Genomic DNA, 19227 nt, shown 5'->3' with positions numbered 1-19227 from the left:
GATGGAGCCCACTTGTAAATAGCTTAATAGATTTAATCAGTTCCTTTGGAAAATGTTGTTGCTTCCGCAGGGTTTTAGTTCAGTCCCGGGGAAAAGCTCGGGGAGGGAAGCTCTTCCCTGCTGCTTCTGCTGCGAGCGAAGTTGTCGGATCCCAGCTCTCCTGACCCCAAAATCGCTGCAATCCGCAAGAAACCAGAGCCATCCCGCTCCTGTGCAGAGGGAAGGGAGACCAGGAAGCCCAGGCGGATCCTGCCCGGCTCGCATTTACATGAGCTCTCTCCATCACTCCTAATCTGACAAGAGTCAATAGGAACACCCAGGCACGTGGGAAACCTGCCCGAACTCCCCGGCCTGGGATCCGCGCCGGGGTTTTCCCCTCTGCCTTGGGGTCAGATGGGGCAGCCTCGGCCAGCCCCAGCCCGCCCATCCCAAACCCCCGTCCCGCTGCTTCTCTGGCAGCGCGGGGAGGAAACCCACGGCTTCCCTGCAGCCCCATATCTGCGGGTCAAAATCATACAGGAATGCAGGCACCAAATGCATTCATTCCCCAGGGCAGGCTGCAGGGATGAGCCGGGAAAGGGGATTTTCGGCGCCATCACCTTCCTGGAGATCCCTTGTCCTAGTGAGAGGAATGCTGCTTGGATGATTTTCCCACCCAGCTGGGCTAGTGGGGGACACCACTGTGTGGCTTTGGGACCTCCATCCCATCTTTTTGGGTTGCACCAGCATTCCATAAAAAGCAGCAGCAAGGAAAAGATCCTTTGTCTCCCAGTGTCCAGGGATGGGCAGCGGGGACCGACTGGAGATGTTTCATCCTCTTTGAGCTCCATCCCTGCCTTGTTTTCCCCTAAAAGCTCCCTTAGGAGTCTGACCAGGCTGGACAAGCACCCCCCAGCAGGTTCATTGTGTCCCAATTTCCATCCCATACAAAGGGATCTGGAAATCTGGGGTGAAACACAGCCTGGGCTGGTGATTTAAGCAGAAGTGGGGAAAAGTTGTCCCTGTCTGTAGGATCCGTGCCTCGATTTCCCTTGGCAAACAGGGTTCCTGCATCTTGTCAAAGCCTGGGGAGGGGCCCTTTGCACCCCAGTGGTATCTTCCTTTCAGTGCCATTTTCCTTTTTCCCCCAGTTTTCAGTGCCTTTATCTCCTCTCTCTGTGTTACCCCCCAGCCTTTAAAGTTTGAAGATGCCTGAGGGGCCGGAGGGCAGCGGAGCTGTTTGGGGGCGGGACATCTCCAGCTCTCTCCTCACTCCCTTTCGGCGAGCAAAATAAAGAAAAAATAATAATAAAAGAGGGGGAGGGGGGAGTGGGAAGGAGAAAGGGGGGTGTTGGGGGTGCTGCTTTCCCGGGGGGCGCCGGGCAGAAGGGGTGGGGAGAAGTTTCCTCGCAGAAACCATCCCGGCCGGGGCTGAGGAGTTTGCAAACAAGGAGGAGCAGCGAGTCCCTTCGGTGTCATTGGAGGAGGCTTTTTCCAAGGAGCTCATAAATACGGGAGAGGCCGGGCAGGAGGCTGGGACTGCGCGGGGACCCCGAGGGCAGCGCGGCGGGGCCGGGGGGGCCGGGGGGGCCATGGCTGCGCTGCTCAGCACATTCCCCTGGCCGGAGCGGCTGGAGGGGGACGCGGGCGAGGGGCTGTCCCCAGGGCCACCCCCCCGAGCGTCGCAGGGCGAGAAGGGCTCCGAGAGCCGCATCCGCCGGCCCATGAACGCGTTCATGGTGTGGGCGAAGGACGAGAGGAAGAGGCTGGCGGTGCAGAACCCCGACCTGCACAACGCGGAGCTCAGCAAGATGCTCGGTGAGCAGCGCGGGGGGCGCGGGTTGGAGGGGGGAAAATCGGGGACCCACCCCGGGCATCCCCGGGGGTGCAAACCCTGCCCGGATCCGGTGCCCCGGGGGGAGAACCCGGGCACCCACCCGGCGATCCTGTGGGGATTCAGTGCCCAGGAGCACCCGCCGGAGATCCCTGCGGGTGCAAACCTGGTCCGGATTCGGTACCCGTGAGTCCAGCAGGGCATTCCCGGGGGTGCAAATCCTGCCCGGATCCGGTGGCACGGGGGAGGCACCCACCCGGGATTGGGATGCACACCCTGCTGGGATCCAGCGCTCCCGGCTTGGTCCCCAGGCACCCACCTGCGGTCCCGGGAGTGAAAACCCCGTCCGGATTCAGAGCATTGGGGTGGGGATCCAGGCACTCTCCAGCCATTCCTGGGGTGCAAATCCCATTCGGATCCAGCACCCTGGGTTGGGCACCATGCACCCACCCGGTCATCCCGGGGTGCAAATCCCATCGAGATCCAGCGCCCCAGATTGGGAATGCCAGCGCCACTGGCCATCCCTGGGGGTGCCAACCCTGCCCAGGTGGGGACCCAGTCTGGCACACGGCAGGAGGGCACCCCCACACTTACCTGGCTGGTTTTGGGGTGCAAAGCCAGCCCGGGTGCAGCGCGCTGGGGCTGCAATACCTGATGGAGTTCAGCAGCACCGTGCCCTGTCAGCCAGGGGTGCTCAGCCCAGCACTGTCCCACACTCCAGGTGTGCAGCCACTCCTTGGGGTGCAAAGCCTGATGGTGTCCTGCATCCCAGGGGACAGGCACCCTGCCACCCCTCTGCTGCAAACCCTGAGGGTGCTGCCCTGCTCTGCAAGGAGGGACCCCCAAAATTTTCTGGCCTGTCCTTGCTGTGCCACTTTGTATTACATGGTTAGGGGCTGTGTGTGTGTTTTTCTGCTGTTACTTTTGGGGGATCACAACCCATTTTGAGCACACATTTGTTTCCCACTCCCCATCTACTATTTCTCCCTTCCTCCTAAGCCCCATTTTAATGTGAAACCAAGAGGGCAAACCAAAATTATCAGCCCAGACAGCCTGAGAAAGAGCTCCCCGAATTGCAACACAGCTTTGCTGCCCAACCTCTTATCCAAAGTTTGTGTTTCCCTGGACAGTTCTGTGGTGTTTTCTTTGGTGGTTTGGGTTTTCTCCTCGCTGCTTTGCCATGCAGCATCTCAGCTTATTAGTGTTATTTCTGCTGTCTCAGGCCATGGGAAGGCATCAAAGGCTTTGATGTGTATCCTCATTTCTCCCCCTTACCCTGAGGAGCAGCATGGGACAGCCTCACTGTGGGATCAAACCCCCCTGCCCAATGCTGCTTCTCTGTGCTGTGTCTTGGGGACATTTTATCTCAAACAGGGAGGCACGAGGTCATAGGATTACAGAATTATGGAATAGTTTGGGTTGGAAGGGACCTTAAAAACCATCTAATCCATCCCCCTGCCATGAGCTGGGACACCCTCCACCATCCATACCAGCTGTCACAGTGCCCAGGTCTCCTTGTGCCCTGCTGCAAGCCCTGGCAGGGCACAAACTGGGGCACCTTAAAGGACAGCATGTCCTGACCCTCTGCTCAGCCAGGCACGGCCTTGGCTGTCCCTGCTCCACAGGGAGTTGGGAGAGTTCATTTCATCTGCCTGGATTTATTTACTAACCCCAAACACACCTTATGTGGGGACTTGGGATGAAGGGAGACCCTATAGCAGCCTCAATTCCCCCCTTCTTCTCCCACCCACTCCCACCACATCCCTCTGCAGGATTTTTGGGTTGTGTCCTCTGCGTGTGCCAGATGGGACATTGGGGCACCCTTGGGAGGCTGTGGGTGCTAAGGGAGCGTGTCCTCCGTTTCAGGCAAGTCCTGGAAGGCGCTGAGCCTGTCGCAGAAGCGTCCCTACGTGGAGGAGGCCGAGCGGCTGCGGGTGAAGCACATGCAAGATTATCCCAACTACAAGTACCGGCCCCGTCGGAAGAAGCAGGTCAAGCGCATCGGGAAGCGGGTGGATCCCGGCTTTCTGCTGGGCAGCCTGACACGGGGCGACCAGAACTCTGTGCCGGAAAAGCGGACCTGCAGCCGGGCCGGGGGGGACAAAGAGAGCCCGGGTGAGTACCCCCCCCGCCCGGGGCTGCCGGCAGTGCGGGCGTACCGGGAGCCTCCAGGCAGCGGCAGCAGCACCAGCGTGGACACCTACCCCTACGGGCTGCCCACCCCGCCGGAGATGTCCCCTCTGGATGCCATAGACCCCGAGCAGAGCTTCTTCTCCTCGCCCTGCCCCGAGGAGCATCACCGCTCCCACCTCGCCAGTGCCACCTTCTCCGCGGAGTACGCGGGCAGCTCCCTGCCCTGCGGCCACCACCCGCTCAGCCCCATGCCGCAGCCGGCCACCTGCATGATCCCCCCGGCCTCCAGCTGCCCTTCCCTTCCTCCTCCTCCTCCTCCCAGCTACTACACACCCGCCTTCCCCTCCCTGCCCCCTCCCAACCTCCATGCCCACCTGGGCCAGCTCTCCCCACCACCAGACCACCACGGTTTTGACACCTTGGACCAGCTGAGCCAAGCGGAGCTGCTGGGAGAGATGGACCGCAATGAGTTTGACCAATATCTCAACAACCCCGGCCATGGTGACCACCACCACCACCACCACGGAGGGGCCTTGGCCAACGGGCACGTCCCGGGCTCTGGCAGCTCCCACAGCTCCGAGAACAGCCTCATCTCCGTCCTGGCTGATGCCACGGCCACCTACTACAATAACTACAGCGTCTCTTAGGAGCCCAGCCGGGGCCGCCTGGAGCGGCCCAGGAAGGACCCGACACTGTTCCGAGGCGTCGCTCCCTCAGGGTGACCGAACCACAGGGCCCTGGAGTCTCCTTGGTGCTGTAGGTAAAGGATTTGGGTTGTTGGGTCACCACCGTGCAAAGCCTGGAGTGCTCTGCTCCCACCGTGGCCAGGGGGCACCTCCCGACGCCAAAGCCCTTTGGCCAAGTCCCTCTTCCAAAGCAGGGATGCTCCTGGGAGCACAGGAAGGCTGCCCTTCATTTTGGGGTATCCCCAGCTCTGCTTTGGAGTCAGGAGTGCGGCGGCACCCTGAAAATGTCAGGCTTGAATTCCCCCTGGAAGGGGGAAAGGCAGGGATGGGAGAAGGGAAGATTTTGGTGAAGGTCCATGAGCTGTGTTTGGGTTCTGGTGGTGGCATTGCTGCCTGACCACCCTGACTTGCCTGACCACTCCAATGGGGATTAAAGCCCCCATCCCCTGCCCCAGAGCATGGACTGGGGGCTTCATCCCTCGGGAAACCCCAGAGGGGATGGGACACCATCCAGGAGTGGGGTAGGCAGCCCTGAGAGCGCTGAGCCTGCTCTGGAGTGGGGTAAGATCAGGGCATGGAAAGGCAGGACCCGGACGGCATCCACCCCAGATGGGAGCAGGTCCTGGGATGAACATTTTGGCCAAGAGGTGATGATGTAGCAGACACTTTTTTTATCAAACATCCTTTGAAGGGGAAGGCTCCGTGTTTGGAGCCACAGTGCCCAATGCCTCTCCTAACTCTGGCGTTTTATTGCTTGTAATAAAGCTGTACATTGATTTATTCCTTCCATTATTCCTCCTGCCCCCCCACCTCGGATTTTGTATTGCTCGAGTTCTCTTCCTTTCCATAAAAATGAAGCTTTATTTTAAATCAGTTATATGACATGATTAATCTTAGTGTTTACTGTATGGCACTTGGTAATGATTAGTTAGTAACGTGGTTATGATTTCCTGGTTTCAGTCCCCAAAATGTATTAATAATAATTGCAAAGAAAACTTTTAAAAAACCCCCAAAAGTTCGCCGGTTTTTAAGCTAATACATTCCATCTCTTTTGTGTGACTCTATGCATTTTGAATGAGTGTAGATATGAGTTTGCATAAAATATTTAATTTAAATAAATGTTTTTATATGATGATTGTTCAATGATTTAAATTGCTGTCGCTATTGACAACAGTTTTCAAAACAGAAACATTTCCCGTGCAAGTGCTATTTTTTTTATATTTTTGTTGTCATCGTTGTTGTTGGTATTTTCAGCCAAATTTTTCTACTTCCATTTTTTTTATAAATAAAACAAAGATCTGTAGTTATCTTTACAAATTGTGGATTGCTTTCTAACAAACAGACTCAGGGGATGATGAGTGCTTACCCTCACTTTTCATGAGTGTCCCGGGGCTTAGGTCACTGTGCTGGCCTTGATCCTGCTTTTGCCTTGATGGCTTTTGCCATCTCTCAGATATGATCTTTGTAATCCTGTTTCCACATTACAGTGAAGTCAAGAGCTTTGCCTTTGGTGTCTTGGTGAGCACAGATGATGTTGCCAATTTATGGAGTGAGTGCCAGTGCCTGGAGCGTGGGTTTTAGTTGCATTTAAGGTTCTCTTTTCTTTCACAGTTTGGGTAATTCACCTTTTAATGTGTTCCACAGTGGGGGATCTTGAAAAGGGTCCTCATTTCAGGTGCAGATCGAGGCAATGAGGCCTCAGAAATATGTGGGGGTCAAATTTAAGGAGGCACGTGAAGGTGATGTTGAGTGATGGTCTTCAGGCCTGGCCAGCAAAGAGAAAAGCTTAATCCATGTTGTGGTGGAAAAGCATCACAGCCTGCTCTTGCCAGACATTAAATCAGGCTCTGTCCCTGTTGTCCTTGAGGTTAAGCCAGGCACAGAGAATCCCGGAGTTGTTAGGGCTGGAAGGGACCTCTGGAGACCCAGGGCAGGGTAAACATCTCCCAGAGCAGTGTCTCCCAGGCTGGATCCCAAAAAGTGGAGGAGAGCATTTCTTAGTGCCCTTTGTGATGCCACCTCTGCGTGGTGGCTGGGAGGAGTCTTCAGAGGTCACCCAACCCAATTCAACCCAATCCAGCCCAATCCTGTCCCTTGTCTCCCAAAAATGACATCACTGATCCACGAAGCCCATAATCCCAGAAGGTGGAGGCTGTGTGATTATTTGGGGAGGCACCAATATGACCAACAGAACCCTGTTTATCCCCCAGTTGTATCCCCTGGATTCAGGTCTCCCATCCTGCCTCTTCCTTCTTCCATCTCTCAGGCATCCAAATTCACCCTTGGTCTTTCCTTTTAGAAAGGAAATGGATGCCTTGGGGTGTCCTGCCAGCCCCAGGTACTGTGGTGGCTCCCTGACTGGGGTGGCTCAGCCCAAATGTGACTCTTCCAAGAGGATTTTGGAGCTGGAGGGAGAGAAGGAGGTGCCAGGATCCTGTTTGGCCTCTCTGCCCAGGAGCATTGACTCACGTGGGACCCTGCCAGGAGCAGGAGTGGGGCTGCTTTTCCCTTCTCCATCTCTCCCTGCAATCCCTGTGGTGCCCCAGGCCTGAGAGACAGCAGAGAATGGTGAAACTGCCCTGAGAAGGAGGCTCAGCTGTCCCAGCCCCCCCAGAAATTCAGCTCTGGGTATTGCCACCAGCCTGATCTGGGATGTCACATTCTTTTCCTTTAGGACCCTTTCTCCAGTACATTAGCTGCTCCTACTGGTCCTTCTCCTTATTCCCATGTCCTGAGCAACAATGGGATTAACTGCACCACCCTACGAGCCTTTTCCCTCCTTGCTTTCATCCCATGCAGGGCTGCTGGAAACAAACCCAGGGTCTGATTTCCCCAGGAAAAGGGGTTTCTCCACACACCCCATCCCCAAGGAACCCATCGTGCCCGGATGAACGGAGAGCCCTGCCAGCCAAGCCTGTCCCCACTTGCTCAACCCAGAGCCACGTGAGGAGAGCTGGGATCTTGTCCCTGTGCTCTCTGCACGCCAGGAACAGCTACAGGCCCCAACCGGGAGCTGGGGCCCCCCGAGGGCGTTGGGAGCCGCAGCCAAGGCGAGGTGCGGCTCCCTGGGAGCCACGGCCGGATCCGGGCACACGCCCAGCGCCCGGAGCAGCCGGCTCCCACCTCCAGGACACTGCAGCTGAGATCAGATTCAGGAGCACCACCCCTCCCTTCTCTGGGGGGATGGAAAATGAGGTGCTATGGGTCAATCCCCTCTACCCACAGCAATTTTTTCCCTGGGAGCCACGGCCGGATCCGGGCACACGTCCAGCCCAGAGCAGCCGGCTCCCACCTCCAGGACACTGCAGCTGAGATGGGATTCAGGAGCACCATCCCTCCCTTCTCTGGGGGGATGGAAAATGGGATGCTTTGGTAAATCCCCTCTAGACAGCAATTTTTTGGGATGCAGGGTGTTGCTGCAGGGAACAGATGGAAAGTAAGTGGCTGGCAGAGATGGGAAGGAGTGGTTTTGCTTGGAAAATGGGCATCCATATGAAAGACTGCTGGCCATCACCATTTATGGATATTGGAGGGGGTCTAGACCCCAAGCAGGACTTGTTCTGCATCAGTCCTAGGCGTGTTTCTCCTCCCTCCCCATCCCAAATCCAGGAGCCCATGGCTGTCTCTGTGCATGCTGAGGAGTCATGTGGTTTGTGGCCTGCTGTCCCCAGCCTGGGAACCAACAGGAAAATCAAATCAGGGCTGCAGGAAGGGAAGGGATAAAACAGCCTCACACCACATTTGGGCTCCTCTCAGGGGCGTCAGCTCGGGCCAGGACAGGGGTATCTCCTTGCCACGATGTGAGCAGGGTGTGAGCCCTCTGCCCCCAGTGTCCAGTGGCCTTGGCCAGTCCTTGGCCCCTGTGGCTGTGCAGGTCGTGGTGCCAGGCATGGGGAGCAGGGATGAGGTCACCTTCCTGGATAGCTGGAATTTGGGCTGGCCAGGAGCTGGCTGCCCTGTGTGTCATGCCCTGGGTAATTTCCCTTGCATCCCTTGAGCAGGTGTTGACTCCTCTGTCCTCTCTCTGCTTGTCCCAGTGTCACCGGACAGGGGTGGGCCCTGGTGACAAATGGCCACGTGGATGTTCCATGCCTCAGTTTCCCTGTCTGTAAAACAGAGATAATTCTTCCTTCCCTCCCACCCTTCTTCCAACCAGTGCTGGGACATGACCTGTCTCTTATCTAGAATGTGAACAGGACCAAGTGCTTGTTCTGCCTTTAGCACGAGGGTCCCTGCCCTATTTGAGGGATCTGGATCCTGCTACAAAATCAGCTGGGATCCAACAATCTTCCCTGATTTTTCAGAGCAGAACCAGGTGAGGGAAGTAGAGGCAGAGAAGCTGGTGAGGTGACTGGACTGAGCTCACCCTTAAAATCAGCAACAGAGCCTCGAGAGACCCTCAACACAGCCAACTCCCCCAAGTCCCCACATCCTAAATCCCCTATTTCCCCCCTTTTTTTACTCCTTTCCCCATCCATCCCTTTTTATCCCCCCAACCCCACCCTGACTCCGAACCCTGCTGCACCCCACGGCGGGGAGGGCAGGATCAGACCCTCCCTCCTGTCTCTCCAGAGGAGGGAATGAGACAAGCTGCTGAGTGGTTTCCTGCCCAGCACTGCCAATGGGAGCTGCTTGGGGTGCCGGGAGCAGGGGAGGATGTATCCGGAGCTGAGTGTTTCCTGGCAGATAAGGCCAACCCCTCCTGCCGGATGTTATGAGTCCAGGTCCTACCTCCACGTTTCAAGAGAAGGGGCCGAGGAAAGGCTTGGATGTTTATGTCAAGGAAAAATAACTTCTCCCTCTGTGTACAATCCTCTGGCTCCCCCAGGGCTACGTGCAGCAGGGTAAATGCTGGGAATAGGAAAACGGGTGATGGGGAACACAGAGGGATGTGGGCAGGCTGTGGGTCTCTCCCTGCTTGGGAATGTGCCAAAGAGAGGATGGATGTGGGGAGAAGAGCCTGAGGATGGACAGTGCATGCTCAGCACTGTGGGATCAGGCTCATCATCAATCCAGGGTCACCGTGGCTGAACCCAGCGTGTCACCCCTGGTGTCCATCTGGAGCAGATCCAGGCCAAATCAGGATTTCTCCTCATCCTCTAGGTGAGCCCCTTCAAGGCCAGAGCCAAGGCAGCCCCCACAGCTGGAGATCAGGGTTATCCTGCTCATTTCTGACATCCAGGGAATCAAAGATGCTGGCAGAGGGAGGACGGTGGCAGAGTTGGGTCTGCCTGGGGAGGAGGGGGAAGTTGTGCAGTGGGTATGGAGGGAATGAGGACAACACAGATTTTCTCCATATTTTTTGCAATGATTAAGTAGAATCCAGTGCTGGCCAGAGCATCCTCTTCAGCTTGTGCTATCCTGACACCCTTCTGGGAACATCCCCAAGGCTCAAGCCAGAGCCTGTGCACTGCCTGAGGGCTGGTACATCCAGGGCCACCTCTGGATGATGGAAGAAACATGGAAAGACATGTAGTAGACTTAGATTGATGAAAAAATTAGGACAGGGAGGACCCCCAACTCTCAAGCATTACCATTCCCACTGAAATTACACCAGATCCCAACACAGCCATGCCCAGGCCACAAATCCTGCCCCAGGCCCAGGACAGGGGAAGTGAGGATGTGATCAATATTTGGATGTGATCAATATTTGGATGGGTCCAGACATTGAACAGCTTTTCATGGAGAGTTTTGTCTTCCTCACTAACAGGGAGAAATCTGAAATTAGACAAAATCTGGCAATCTCCTGTCCGGGGTGATTAACAAGAGCTGAGCTGCCTCCTACTCCCATCTCAATCCAAGAGGGACTACTGGAGGTCCCATTCCCCACCCAGTGTGTCCAAGAGAGGACTGAAGGACAAGCTGAGAAGAAAGGAGAGAGGGAAAAGCCCTGTTTTTCCTCCTTTGAGCTTGAGGAACCCAGGGAAAAGCCCTGTTCTTCCTCCTCCAAGCTTGAGGAGCCCACCGACAGCTGAAGGGCATCCAAGGAGCACATCCAGCTGCGTTCAGGGAGAATTTTGGGACAAGAAGCCTGGTGCTGGAGCCCTGACCTGTGCCCTCCTCCAGTGTCCCTCTTCCCCGAGCCCCAGGAATTCCCCCGTGTCCCATCCAGCCAGGACACCGCCTCGGCCAGGCCGAGATGTTGTTTCTTTTCCCTTTGATTTCCAGGAGCTCCCACTCGGCCCCCAGAGCTCCACGGCAAACAAAACATCAGAAGGGCAGGCTTGGCGGTGCAGGAAGGAAACCGGCTCATGTGGGGCTGAGTCACGATCCCGCTGCTCCTCCCGGCATCCCAGGGAGCGGGAGCGGGATCGGGTATCAAGGGATGCCAGGTCCCACCGACCCCTGATCGGCTGGGGCACCAAAAATCCTCCTACAGCACCATCATCTTCACCACCCTGCTTTGTTTGTTTTGATAAACAAAGCGTGGCTTGTGGGCTTTTTTTCCATTAAGCTGGAGTGGGAAAGGCTGGATTTGCTTCCCTGTTGAGGGAAAAGTCTCCACACTGCCCGTTTGGGCCCCGGCCAAAATTCAGGGAGGCTGCCAAAAATCTGAGTTTAAAGAGGTTCCTCAGCACCCCTGACCTGGGACCAGCTACTTGATTTTCTCCTCTCAGGGTCAGACTTCTTGTCTAGAGCTTCACATGGTTGTGATTGACACAACTCAGACATTTACAACTGTCCCCCTCATATTAATGTAGATTTTAAAAAAATTAAAAATAATAAAAAATACACACACACGCACACACACATATATATAAACTATAAATATAATCTATAAATATAACTGTAATATAAATATGTAAATAAAAATATAAATATAAAGATATATATCCATACAGGAGATATGACATATACATGTACATATATACATGTATAAGAGGTCCTTGTCTATAGATATATATATATTAGAAAAACTAGTTCAAACTTTTTAACAAGGCCAGTCATGATAGGATAAAGTGTAATTGTTTTAAACTAAGAGAGGGTAGATTCAGATAAAATATCAGAAAGAAACCTGGTCTAGTGGAAGGTGTCCCTGCCCATGGCAGGGGGTGGAATGAGAGGAGTTTTGAGGTCTCTTCCAACCCAAGCCATTCTTGTATTGCATGATTTTATGATTTTTTACGTATTTGTGTGTGTTCACAGAGAGGACATAGAACACATGGCTTAGAGAAAGCAGCATCCCTTGGTGTCCTTTGCCACAGCTCTCAGCACAGTCTGGTGGAACTCTCAGCAGAGTCCATGTCTCATGCGCCCTTTTAGGGTGGAGTTCAGGGAAAGGTTCCTCCCCCAGAGGGTGTTTGGGCACTGCCCAGGCTCCCCAGGGAATGGGCACAGCCCCAAAGCTGCCAGAGCTCCAGGAGTGTTCAGACAACACTCACAGAGTGGGATTGTTGGGGTGTCTGTGCAGGACCAGGAGTTGGACTTTATGATTCCTGTGTGTCCCTTCCAAATCAGGATCATTTATGATTCCAGTATTCTGTGATTCTCACCCTCTTCTGTGCTGGGAGAGGTGACAGCCTCTGGCTGTGCCTCGATGGCCTGGTGGTTCCAGAGGCTCCAACGCCCCTCATGGATGCACCTGTGCAGGAAAATGAAGGGATCAGCTCTGAACCCCACTGGTCCATCCTCTCAGCCTCCCAAAAGAGGACAACAGCACCCAAACAGTGTCATGGGAATGATTCCTGGCCTTTGCTCGCCTTGAACCTTACCTGGGCAGTTGCATCCCTGCCACTTGATCTGGGCCAGAATCACCCCCAACAACTGGAATGTCATTGGGAAGCCTCTGACCCTGCTCCTATTCCTTGATGGGTTCTTCTGGAGCATGGATTTGTCTGCTGGGCTTTTACCACCTTAGAAAACATTCCTGCTTCCCTCCCTCATGCCCAGGGAGATGGAAGGTGTGTTGCAGTTGCAGAACTATGTGCTCCAGGATTAGGAAAGGCCCTTTGTGCAACCTCCCTGCTCCTTCCAGGTGCCAGGAATTGCAGGAGAGCTGGAGTTGCAGGAGTTCCCAGGATGTGACAGTGCATTGGAAGGCACTGGTGGATCTTGTGATTGCAGGACCACAAGGAACTTTTCTCCCCCCTCGGACCAAATCAGCTCGGGCAGATTTGGGTGCATCCACTCAACATTTAAGTTTTTACAAGGCCTGCCAGGTCCCTTCCCAGTGACTGCACTGGTCAAGCCTGATCAGTGATTAAAGGTGGTTTTTAACTCCCAGGTGTGCCCAGCTGTCTCCACTCTGATTTGGAGGTCAAATCCATCCTGGTGCAGTTTTCATCTCAGTTGGTTGGAACATGGTGCCAACAATGCCATAGTTGTGGGTGTGACCCCTCTGTGGGAAATTCCCTTGAAAGCTGAACTTGATGATGCTTGTGGGTCCCTTTCAACTCAGAATATTCTGTGATTCTCACAGAAATGCTGAGGTTCTCAGAGACCTCTGGAGATCCCATATGGGATCTGCAATGATCTTTTCCTAGGTGGAGGCCTGGCTTGGAGGCAGAAGGACGTGGGACTCTCCTGGGGTTGTCTGTCCCTCTCCAAACCAGCATGGCATTCCAAAATGCCTTTTCCTGGTGGCCTGGAGGCCCTTCACTTGAAACAGAACCCATATCTCCACTAGCAACACACAGGTTGGGTATCTCAGCACCGTGGTCCCATAGAGGATCCTTGGAGGTCCCAATTCTCCCAGGATCTCTCATGCCAGAGCTCCTCCCAATCCAGGCTTCTCTTCCCTTCTTTTACTCAAGGGAAAGAAGAGAAGGAAACCCACAGCCCAGATCCTCCACACCACCCTGCCTGCCTTCCACCCCCAACCTCCTGAAAAGCCCCAAAAGCCACTCCAAGGGAATTTCCCCAAGGTATGGGGCTCCCCTGTAAAGGACCTGCTGTACTAAATGACCCATCAGTCCTTCCTAGTTGCTCTTCCCTGCTGCCTTCCCGGGTTCAAAAGGTGATTTAGGATGACATGCTCTGCTCTACATGAACTTACCAGCTATTGCCAGCTCTTGCCAGCAGCGTGACGAGACACCCCTTCACTGTACATTAATTCCAGCAGGCGTACGGCCCAGCAATCAAAGTGCCTCATTAAACTTTAATTAAATTTCCCAAGTGATTTGCTCCCGGGCGGAGAACCTGCAAGGCAAGCCCAAGCAAGTCTGTGTGTGTGTGTGTGTGTGTGTGTGTGTGTGTGTGTGTGTGTACATGTGTGTGTGTGTCTGGGCTTTTGGGGTCTTTTTTGGTCTTTTTTTTTTTTTCCCAAAACGTTGTCAACATTTCATAGCTGGGGTATGAAATAAAGCCAGAGGTGGAAATGCAGGCCAGAGGTGGAAATCCAGGTCAGACTAGGAAGAAAAGCCAAACTGAACAGACATTCTGCTCCTGCCACTCCTGCTGAGTGCTGATCTCCTGGAAGAAGAGTCTCCAGGGCCTTCTCTTCTCCAGGCTGAACAATTTTAACTTTCCCTGCTGTTCTCCTGGAAGACCAGGAAGATTTTACACTGCCGTCCCTTTGTAGGATATGGACAGGAGATAGAAAGGTCAGAAATTAGAATTCACCCTCAGATCAGTTCCCACAATCAAAGCTTGGCAAAAAAAAAACAGAGGGACAAAGGAATTCCAAACTTGTAATGGATGGAAAACAAAACTAGATCTCCTTCTATCAATGACAAGTCTTAGGATCAGAAGGGTGAGGGTTAGAAGAGACCTTAAAGATCATCCAGTTCCACCCCCTGCCATGGGCAGGGACATCTTCCACAGGACCAGGATGCTCTAAGCCCTGCTCAACCTGGCCTTGGGCACTTCCAGGGATGGGGCAGACACAGCTTCTCATGTGAACCTGTGCCCATCCTCTGCCTTGCTGACCAGTTGGCCTGGTCTGGTCAAAACTCTTTCCAGAGCAAGGTGGTTGCACCTGAACACCCCCAGGAATGGCCCTTGGGCCCTGCTGACTCCTGGGATCATTTGGGCTCACTCCAGCAGACTCAAACCCAAGCCAGGAGCGCAAACGAGCGACGTCCAGTCCACATCCAGGCATATCCAGGTTGTCTCTGTCATTTCCTGCAAGCTGCAAGTTGATCTCCAGATTCAAATTCCCTGAAGGCTCCAGAAGGAGCCAAACCCAAGGCTGTGTTCAGGGAGCTGCACAAAACTGACCTGGCACCAACTCCGCGGATCCCGGGATCCTGCACAAGGTGAAATTTCCCTGTGTTTTTCCTTGGGCTGGAGTGGATGGATAGCAAACAAAAGCGAATACTGGAGCACTTATTCACATCGAAAGAGGCACGAGCACAAAACCCAGTCACCCCCTTGAAACTTGGAGTGAGGTGGGGATTTCCATGTATTGCCTGTGCTTCCAGATCTGCAGATAAGGGTACAGCTGGTCAAACATTTTCCATTGATGATTTCCTTGCAGAAAACATCCTTCTAAGGAAAAAAAAAAAAAGCCCAGTAACTTAAAGAAAACTTAGAGTTTAGCTTTGTTTCCCTTAAGCACACTTAAAAAGAAAGCGCATTTCATGCAACTTTTCAGGTTTTTCTCGTAGAAAAGAAAAATAAAAGAGATGAGGGACCAGTCAGAGTGAGATTGTTTGATTTTTTTTAATGACAAAATGTATATTTTTTTAATATTTTTCATAACAGTATCCAAACTCCTCCAAAATGTCCATAGAAAACAGACTTTTTTTTCCATGGTCTATGCTTTTCCCTTTCCATTAGCTGTCCTTAACAGTTTCTTGGTCTAGTTAAACTTCATCCTCATCACCAGATTCTACCAGTTTGAAGACCTATTTAGTTTTAGGGGTCAGGACAGATGATCTTCGAAGATCCCTTGCAGCCCAGTGATTCTGTAGTTTAAACCCTTTCTATTTTAGTATTAACTATAGTCAGGTGTAAAACTATGAGTAAAAACAAGAGATTTTTCAATAAAATTGATAGATTGTTACTCTCAATTAAACAAAGATAAAACTGAAATGAAGAAGATGATTTTCACTCTAAAAAAAAAAGATTTTTTTTTTTCAATTGAGGAAATAAGAATGAGAACTTCAACTGGGAGAACAATTGGGATTTTCCAGTGGTTTTTTGCTATTTTGCCTGTCCCTTCAGTCAAACAGGCTAAAATATTATTATGAATATTCCCTATTTTCTAGAAGTAGGGAATATTTATAAAAAATACGTTTGGAAGCCGAAGGGAAACAGAGATCTGCTTCCTAACTCTGCAGCCTGCATTATGTTAATGGAAGAGAATAATTAGTAATGGAACCAGATCTCTTCACTTACATGATTTTGTTCCTGCCAGCAAATCATTCCACACCCTCTTCCATGTCCCTTAACCCCAGTGAGCTCTGTCTAAGCTGTGAGCAGTACTTGGATGATAATTCCTCTCTTAAGGGACCTGGGAACATCTTTTATTCCCTGCAAGGCCCTAAAGTGAGCACAGGCTGTTGTTGCTTTCCTCCAAGGTGACACGAACGAGCTGGAGAGAGCTCGGTGTCTTTAGGAGAGAGATGTCTGTAGGAATAGGCTGGGCCCTGGGAGATGAGGCTGAGCATGGAAACATTTGTCTGGGAAAGAAGATCCATGGCAAAACCTGGCAAAAGCCCAGCCCAGCCCACTGGGGAAGTGTTGGATAAACTGATGTGGTGATTAAGCCCAACATTCCCTCGATGACTTTTTGGTGGGGAATATCAGAGACAGCTTAATTACAGGAGGCAGGAGGAGCCTGATGCCCACTGATTCCACTTGGAGGCTCATTCCTGGACTTTTTTTCAGGCTGGATGTCCAAAAATGAGTCATGTCCCGGGAATGGGGTTAGGGGGTGAGACCAGGAATTGACTGGGTACGCCTCGTCCTGCCTAGGCATGAAAAATCTTTCAGGGATCCTGTGGGATGAAGAGGAACAGGTTATTGTTGTGCAAAGTGCCTGGCTACCTCTCTCCAGCCTTTTGCAATTATAGGTTCAGTAAAAGTGTGCAAAAGAGTAAAAGTGGAGTCTGCATCCTTTGTGCATTTATACAGGAGAAAAACTTGCAGGAATGAAGTCCCCAAATCCTGCAGCTTTGAACACATCTCCCAGCAGACAAGGAGCAATATTATTTATGGGGAACTGAAGGCCAGAGAGCCACCCCCTGCTTCTGATTTGTGCACAGCATTGCTGAATTCCCCTGTAGTGAAAATGGCAGGATAAACCTCAGCATCTGTCTATTGATCAAGATCTTGGAGGTCTTTTCCAACTTTAAGGATTCTATGGATTCTGTGAGCACAGAATAAAAGGTAGGGTGCTGTTCATCCCACCTAAATTATGGAAACTCAGAGCTTTATCTCCATTAGTTGTCTAAATATTCTAGGGAAAGGTATCCCTGCCTATGGTCTTTATAGTTTCTTCCAACCCAAACCCTTTCATGATTCTATGATTTTGCTGTGATTATTTTGCCCAAATAACCATAATATTAAAGATTTTAGGATGGTGCACCTATTTTGCCTGTTGGGAAGCAACCTAGGAAATGCAAACTCCCAAAATCTGCGCAGGAATATTCTGGGTTTGTGCTGGTTTTCCAAGAAAAAGCATTTCAGTGCCTTTGCTCTCTATCAGACAGGACAGCAGTGCTCCAGCACTGGTGCCTTGGGACTTCCTGGTTTGCTAGAAGATGAATAAGCAAAAAATCCTGGTCTCAGCTAATTTAATTTGCCTCTAGTCCAAGAGGAGGACTGACAACCTCCAGACATGGTGAGGGTATTTAATACAGCTATTTTAAAATAAGACAACTTGTCCTTTTGAAAAGTAAAAACTAACAACTTTGTTCTTATTCCATTTTTCAATTTTATTCTCCAGAAGGTGTAAAGGGAAGCAAGAGCTTGGATTTCTCCAGCTCCAGGGTGTTTCCTGCAGTTCAGTCAATCCCAACAACACGCAAAGAGCCTGGCAGCCTGTGCCAGGGCTTGACAACTCTCTCAACGGGGGCACACTTTTCCTAATATCCAATCTAAACCTCCTTTCTTCCCAATATCCCATCCATCCCTGCCCTCTGGCAGTGGGAAGCCATTCCCTGTGTCCTGTCCCTCCATCCCTTGTCCCCAGTCCCTCCCCAGCTCTCCTGGAGCCCCTTTAGGCCCTGGAAGGGGCTCTGAGCTCTCCCTGGATCCTTCTCTTCTCCAGGTGAGCACCCCCAGCTCTCCCAGCCTGGCCCCAGAGCAGAGGGGATCCAGCCCTTGGAGCATCTCCATGGATCCTCTGGACTCTCTCCAGCAGCTCCAGGTCTCTCCTGTGCTGAGGACCCCAGAACTGGACACAGTTTAATGAGCCTCATCCCAGAGACTGATCATCCTGCCTTTTCCTTGCAGGAAGACATCACAGATCAGGGAATGAACCAGAAATGTTGTGCTTCTACTTCTCACTCATTTTCTTTTTCATCCAAGTTCATCTGAACGTTGGCTGCTGGAAGCTTTGAGCTTCTTGTGCTCCAGCTGACTTTGCTCTTCCAGCCTCTTGCTGGAGATTTCCCTCAATGGAGCAAAGCAGGAAGAGCCTTTGTGCTCTCTAAATATGAAATAATGCAGGGTGGCTTAAAATTCCCATTTAATCAAAGCCATACACTGTGGTTACAGCCATCACCCTCAGGATTTCTGTTAAAAAACCCTTCTAGACAGGGACAATTTCAAGGCTTGCAGATGGAATACCCAAGCAAGTCCTGCCAGACCCCTCCAACCCCCAATTTTCATTGCTCCTCGCCCCCCAGAGCTCCTCTCACTCCCCCATTGCCCCCTCCACTGGTCCCTGTGTTTGTGGGGATGTGTGAGAACAAGAGCTGCCTCAGGATTTATTTTTGAGTATTAATTCTTCAGTTACAGGAGAGGAAGTGCAGGACCAGCGTGAGAGCCCAAAAGGCAGTTTCTGAAATTACCCCCTCAAAAATGCACCGCCAGAAATTCATCAGGAACTTACAAACCTCTCAAGGCTGTGCTTTCCATCCTCATTTCTTAAACTGAAATTATTTTTTTTTTTTAAATTGCCATCTCCCCACCTCCTCTCAAAAAGAAAAGAGTTGTGGAAGTACATCCTGGCTCCTCTGCAGGATTTTGGATTGTCATTAGCATCTCATGCATTATTCAGTGAGCTGATTATGAATGAATCAGCATAGATCCCTCCCCTTGGAAGGCTGAGAAAAGCTGCAGCTCTGTCAGAATGCCCCATGGCCCTTCCTGACCCAGCTGGCTGCAGAGGGAGATGTAATTTCTTAGTGACGTTTAATTAAAATTTAATTAATTTGTGAAGAAGCAGTGGATGTCCTGAAAAGATTTCTATTTCAAAGGGAATGCTTGAGAATTGCTTGAGAATGCCCTGATCCTGTGTAGTGCTGGGAAAGTACTGAATGGACACTTTTTTTATTAGGATTGGGAGATCAGTGGGGCAAGAAGCACCTGGAGGAGGGTTGGGGGTGGGATGTTTGATCCATGGCTGAATTTGTGTTATTTGCAAAACAAATAAGGGATGAATGATTTTTAAGCATCTTCCGATTAGGAACATCACCAAGAAGCAAAGATCCCCTCCAAGTTATAAAGCCTGGGATAAAATCCACCTAAACCCAGCAATTTCCA

General features: G+C 51.8%; 1 protein-coding gene across 1 annotated transcript; it reads left to right on the top strand.

Moving 5' to 3' along the window:
* The first annotated feature begins 1482 nt into the window (after window positions 1-1482).
* On the top strand, window positions 1483-5949 carry SOX7 (SRY-box transcription factor 7). Its single transcript, XM_054630326.2, has 2 exons — window positions 1483-1797; window positions 3680-5949. Exons 1-2 carry the CDS (start codon window positions 1572-1574, stop codon window positions 4591-4593), a joined length of 1140 nt encoding a protein of 379 aa, XP_054486301.2. The 5' UTR covers window positions 1483-1571; the 3' UTR covers window positions 4594-5949.
* The last annotated feature ends 13278 nt before the right edge of the window (window positions 5950-19227 follow it).

The sequence above is a fragment of the Agelaius phoeniceus genome, chromosome 3, assembly GCF_051311805.1.
Source record: "Agelaius phoeniceus isolate bAgePho1 chromosome 3, bAgePho1.hap1, whole genome shotgun sequence".
NCBI lineage: Eukaryota > Metazoa > Chordata > Aves > Passeriformes > Icteridae > Agelaius > Agelaius phoeniceus.
Note: the sequence above shows the minus strand (reverse complement) of the source record. Positions and strands in the feature narration are given on the sequence as shown.

Bases quoted from the DNA above. Each gene is read 5' to 3' on its own strand.
- SOX7 (XM_054630326.2), top strand. From the start codon at position 1,572: ATGGCTGCGCTGCTCAGCACATTCCCCTGGCCGGAGCGGCTGGAGGGG. The intron at 1,798-3,679 runs GTGAGCAGCGCG...CCTCCGTTTCAG, and splicing joins GGAGCTCAGCAAGATGCTCG to GCAAGTCCTGGAAGGCGCTG.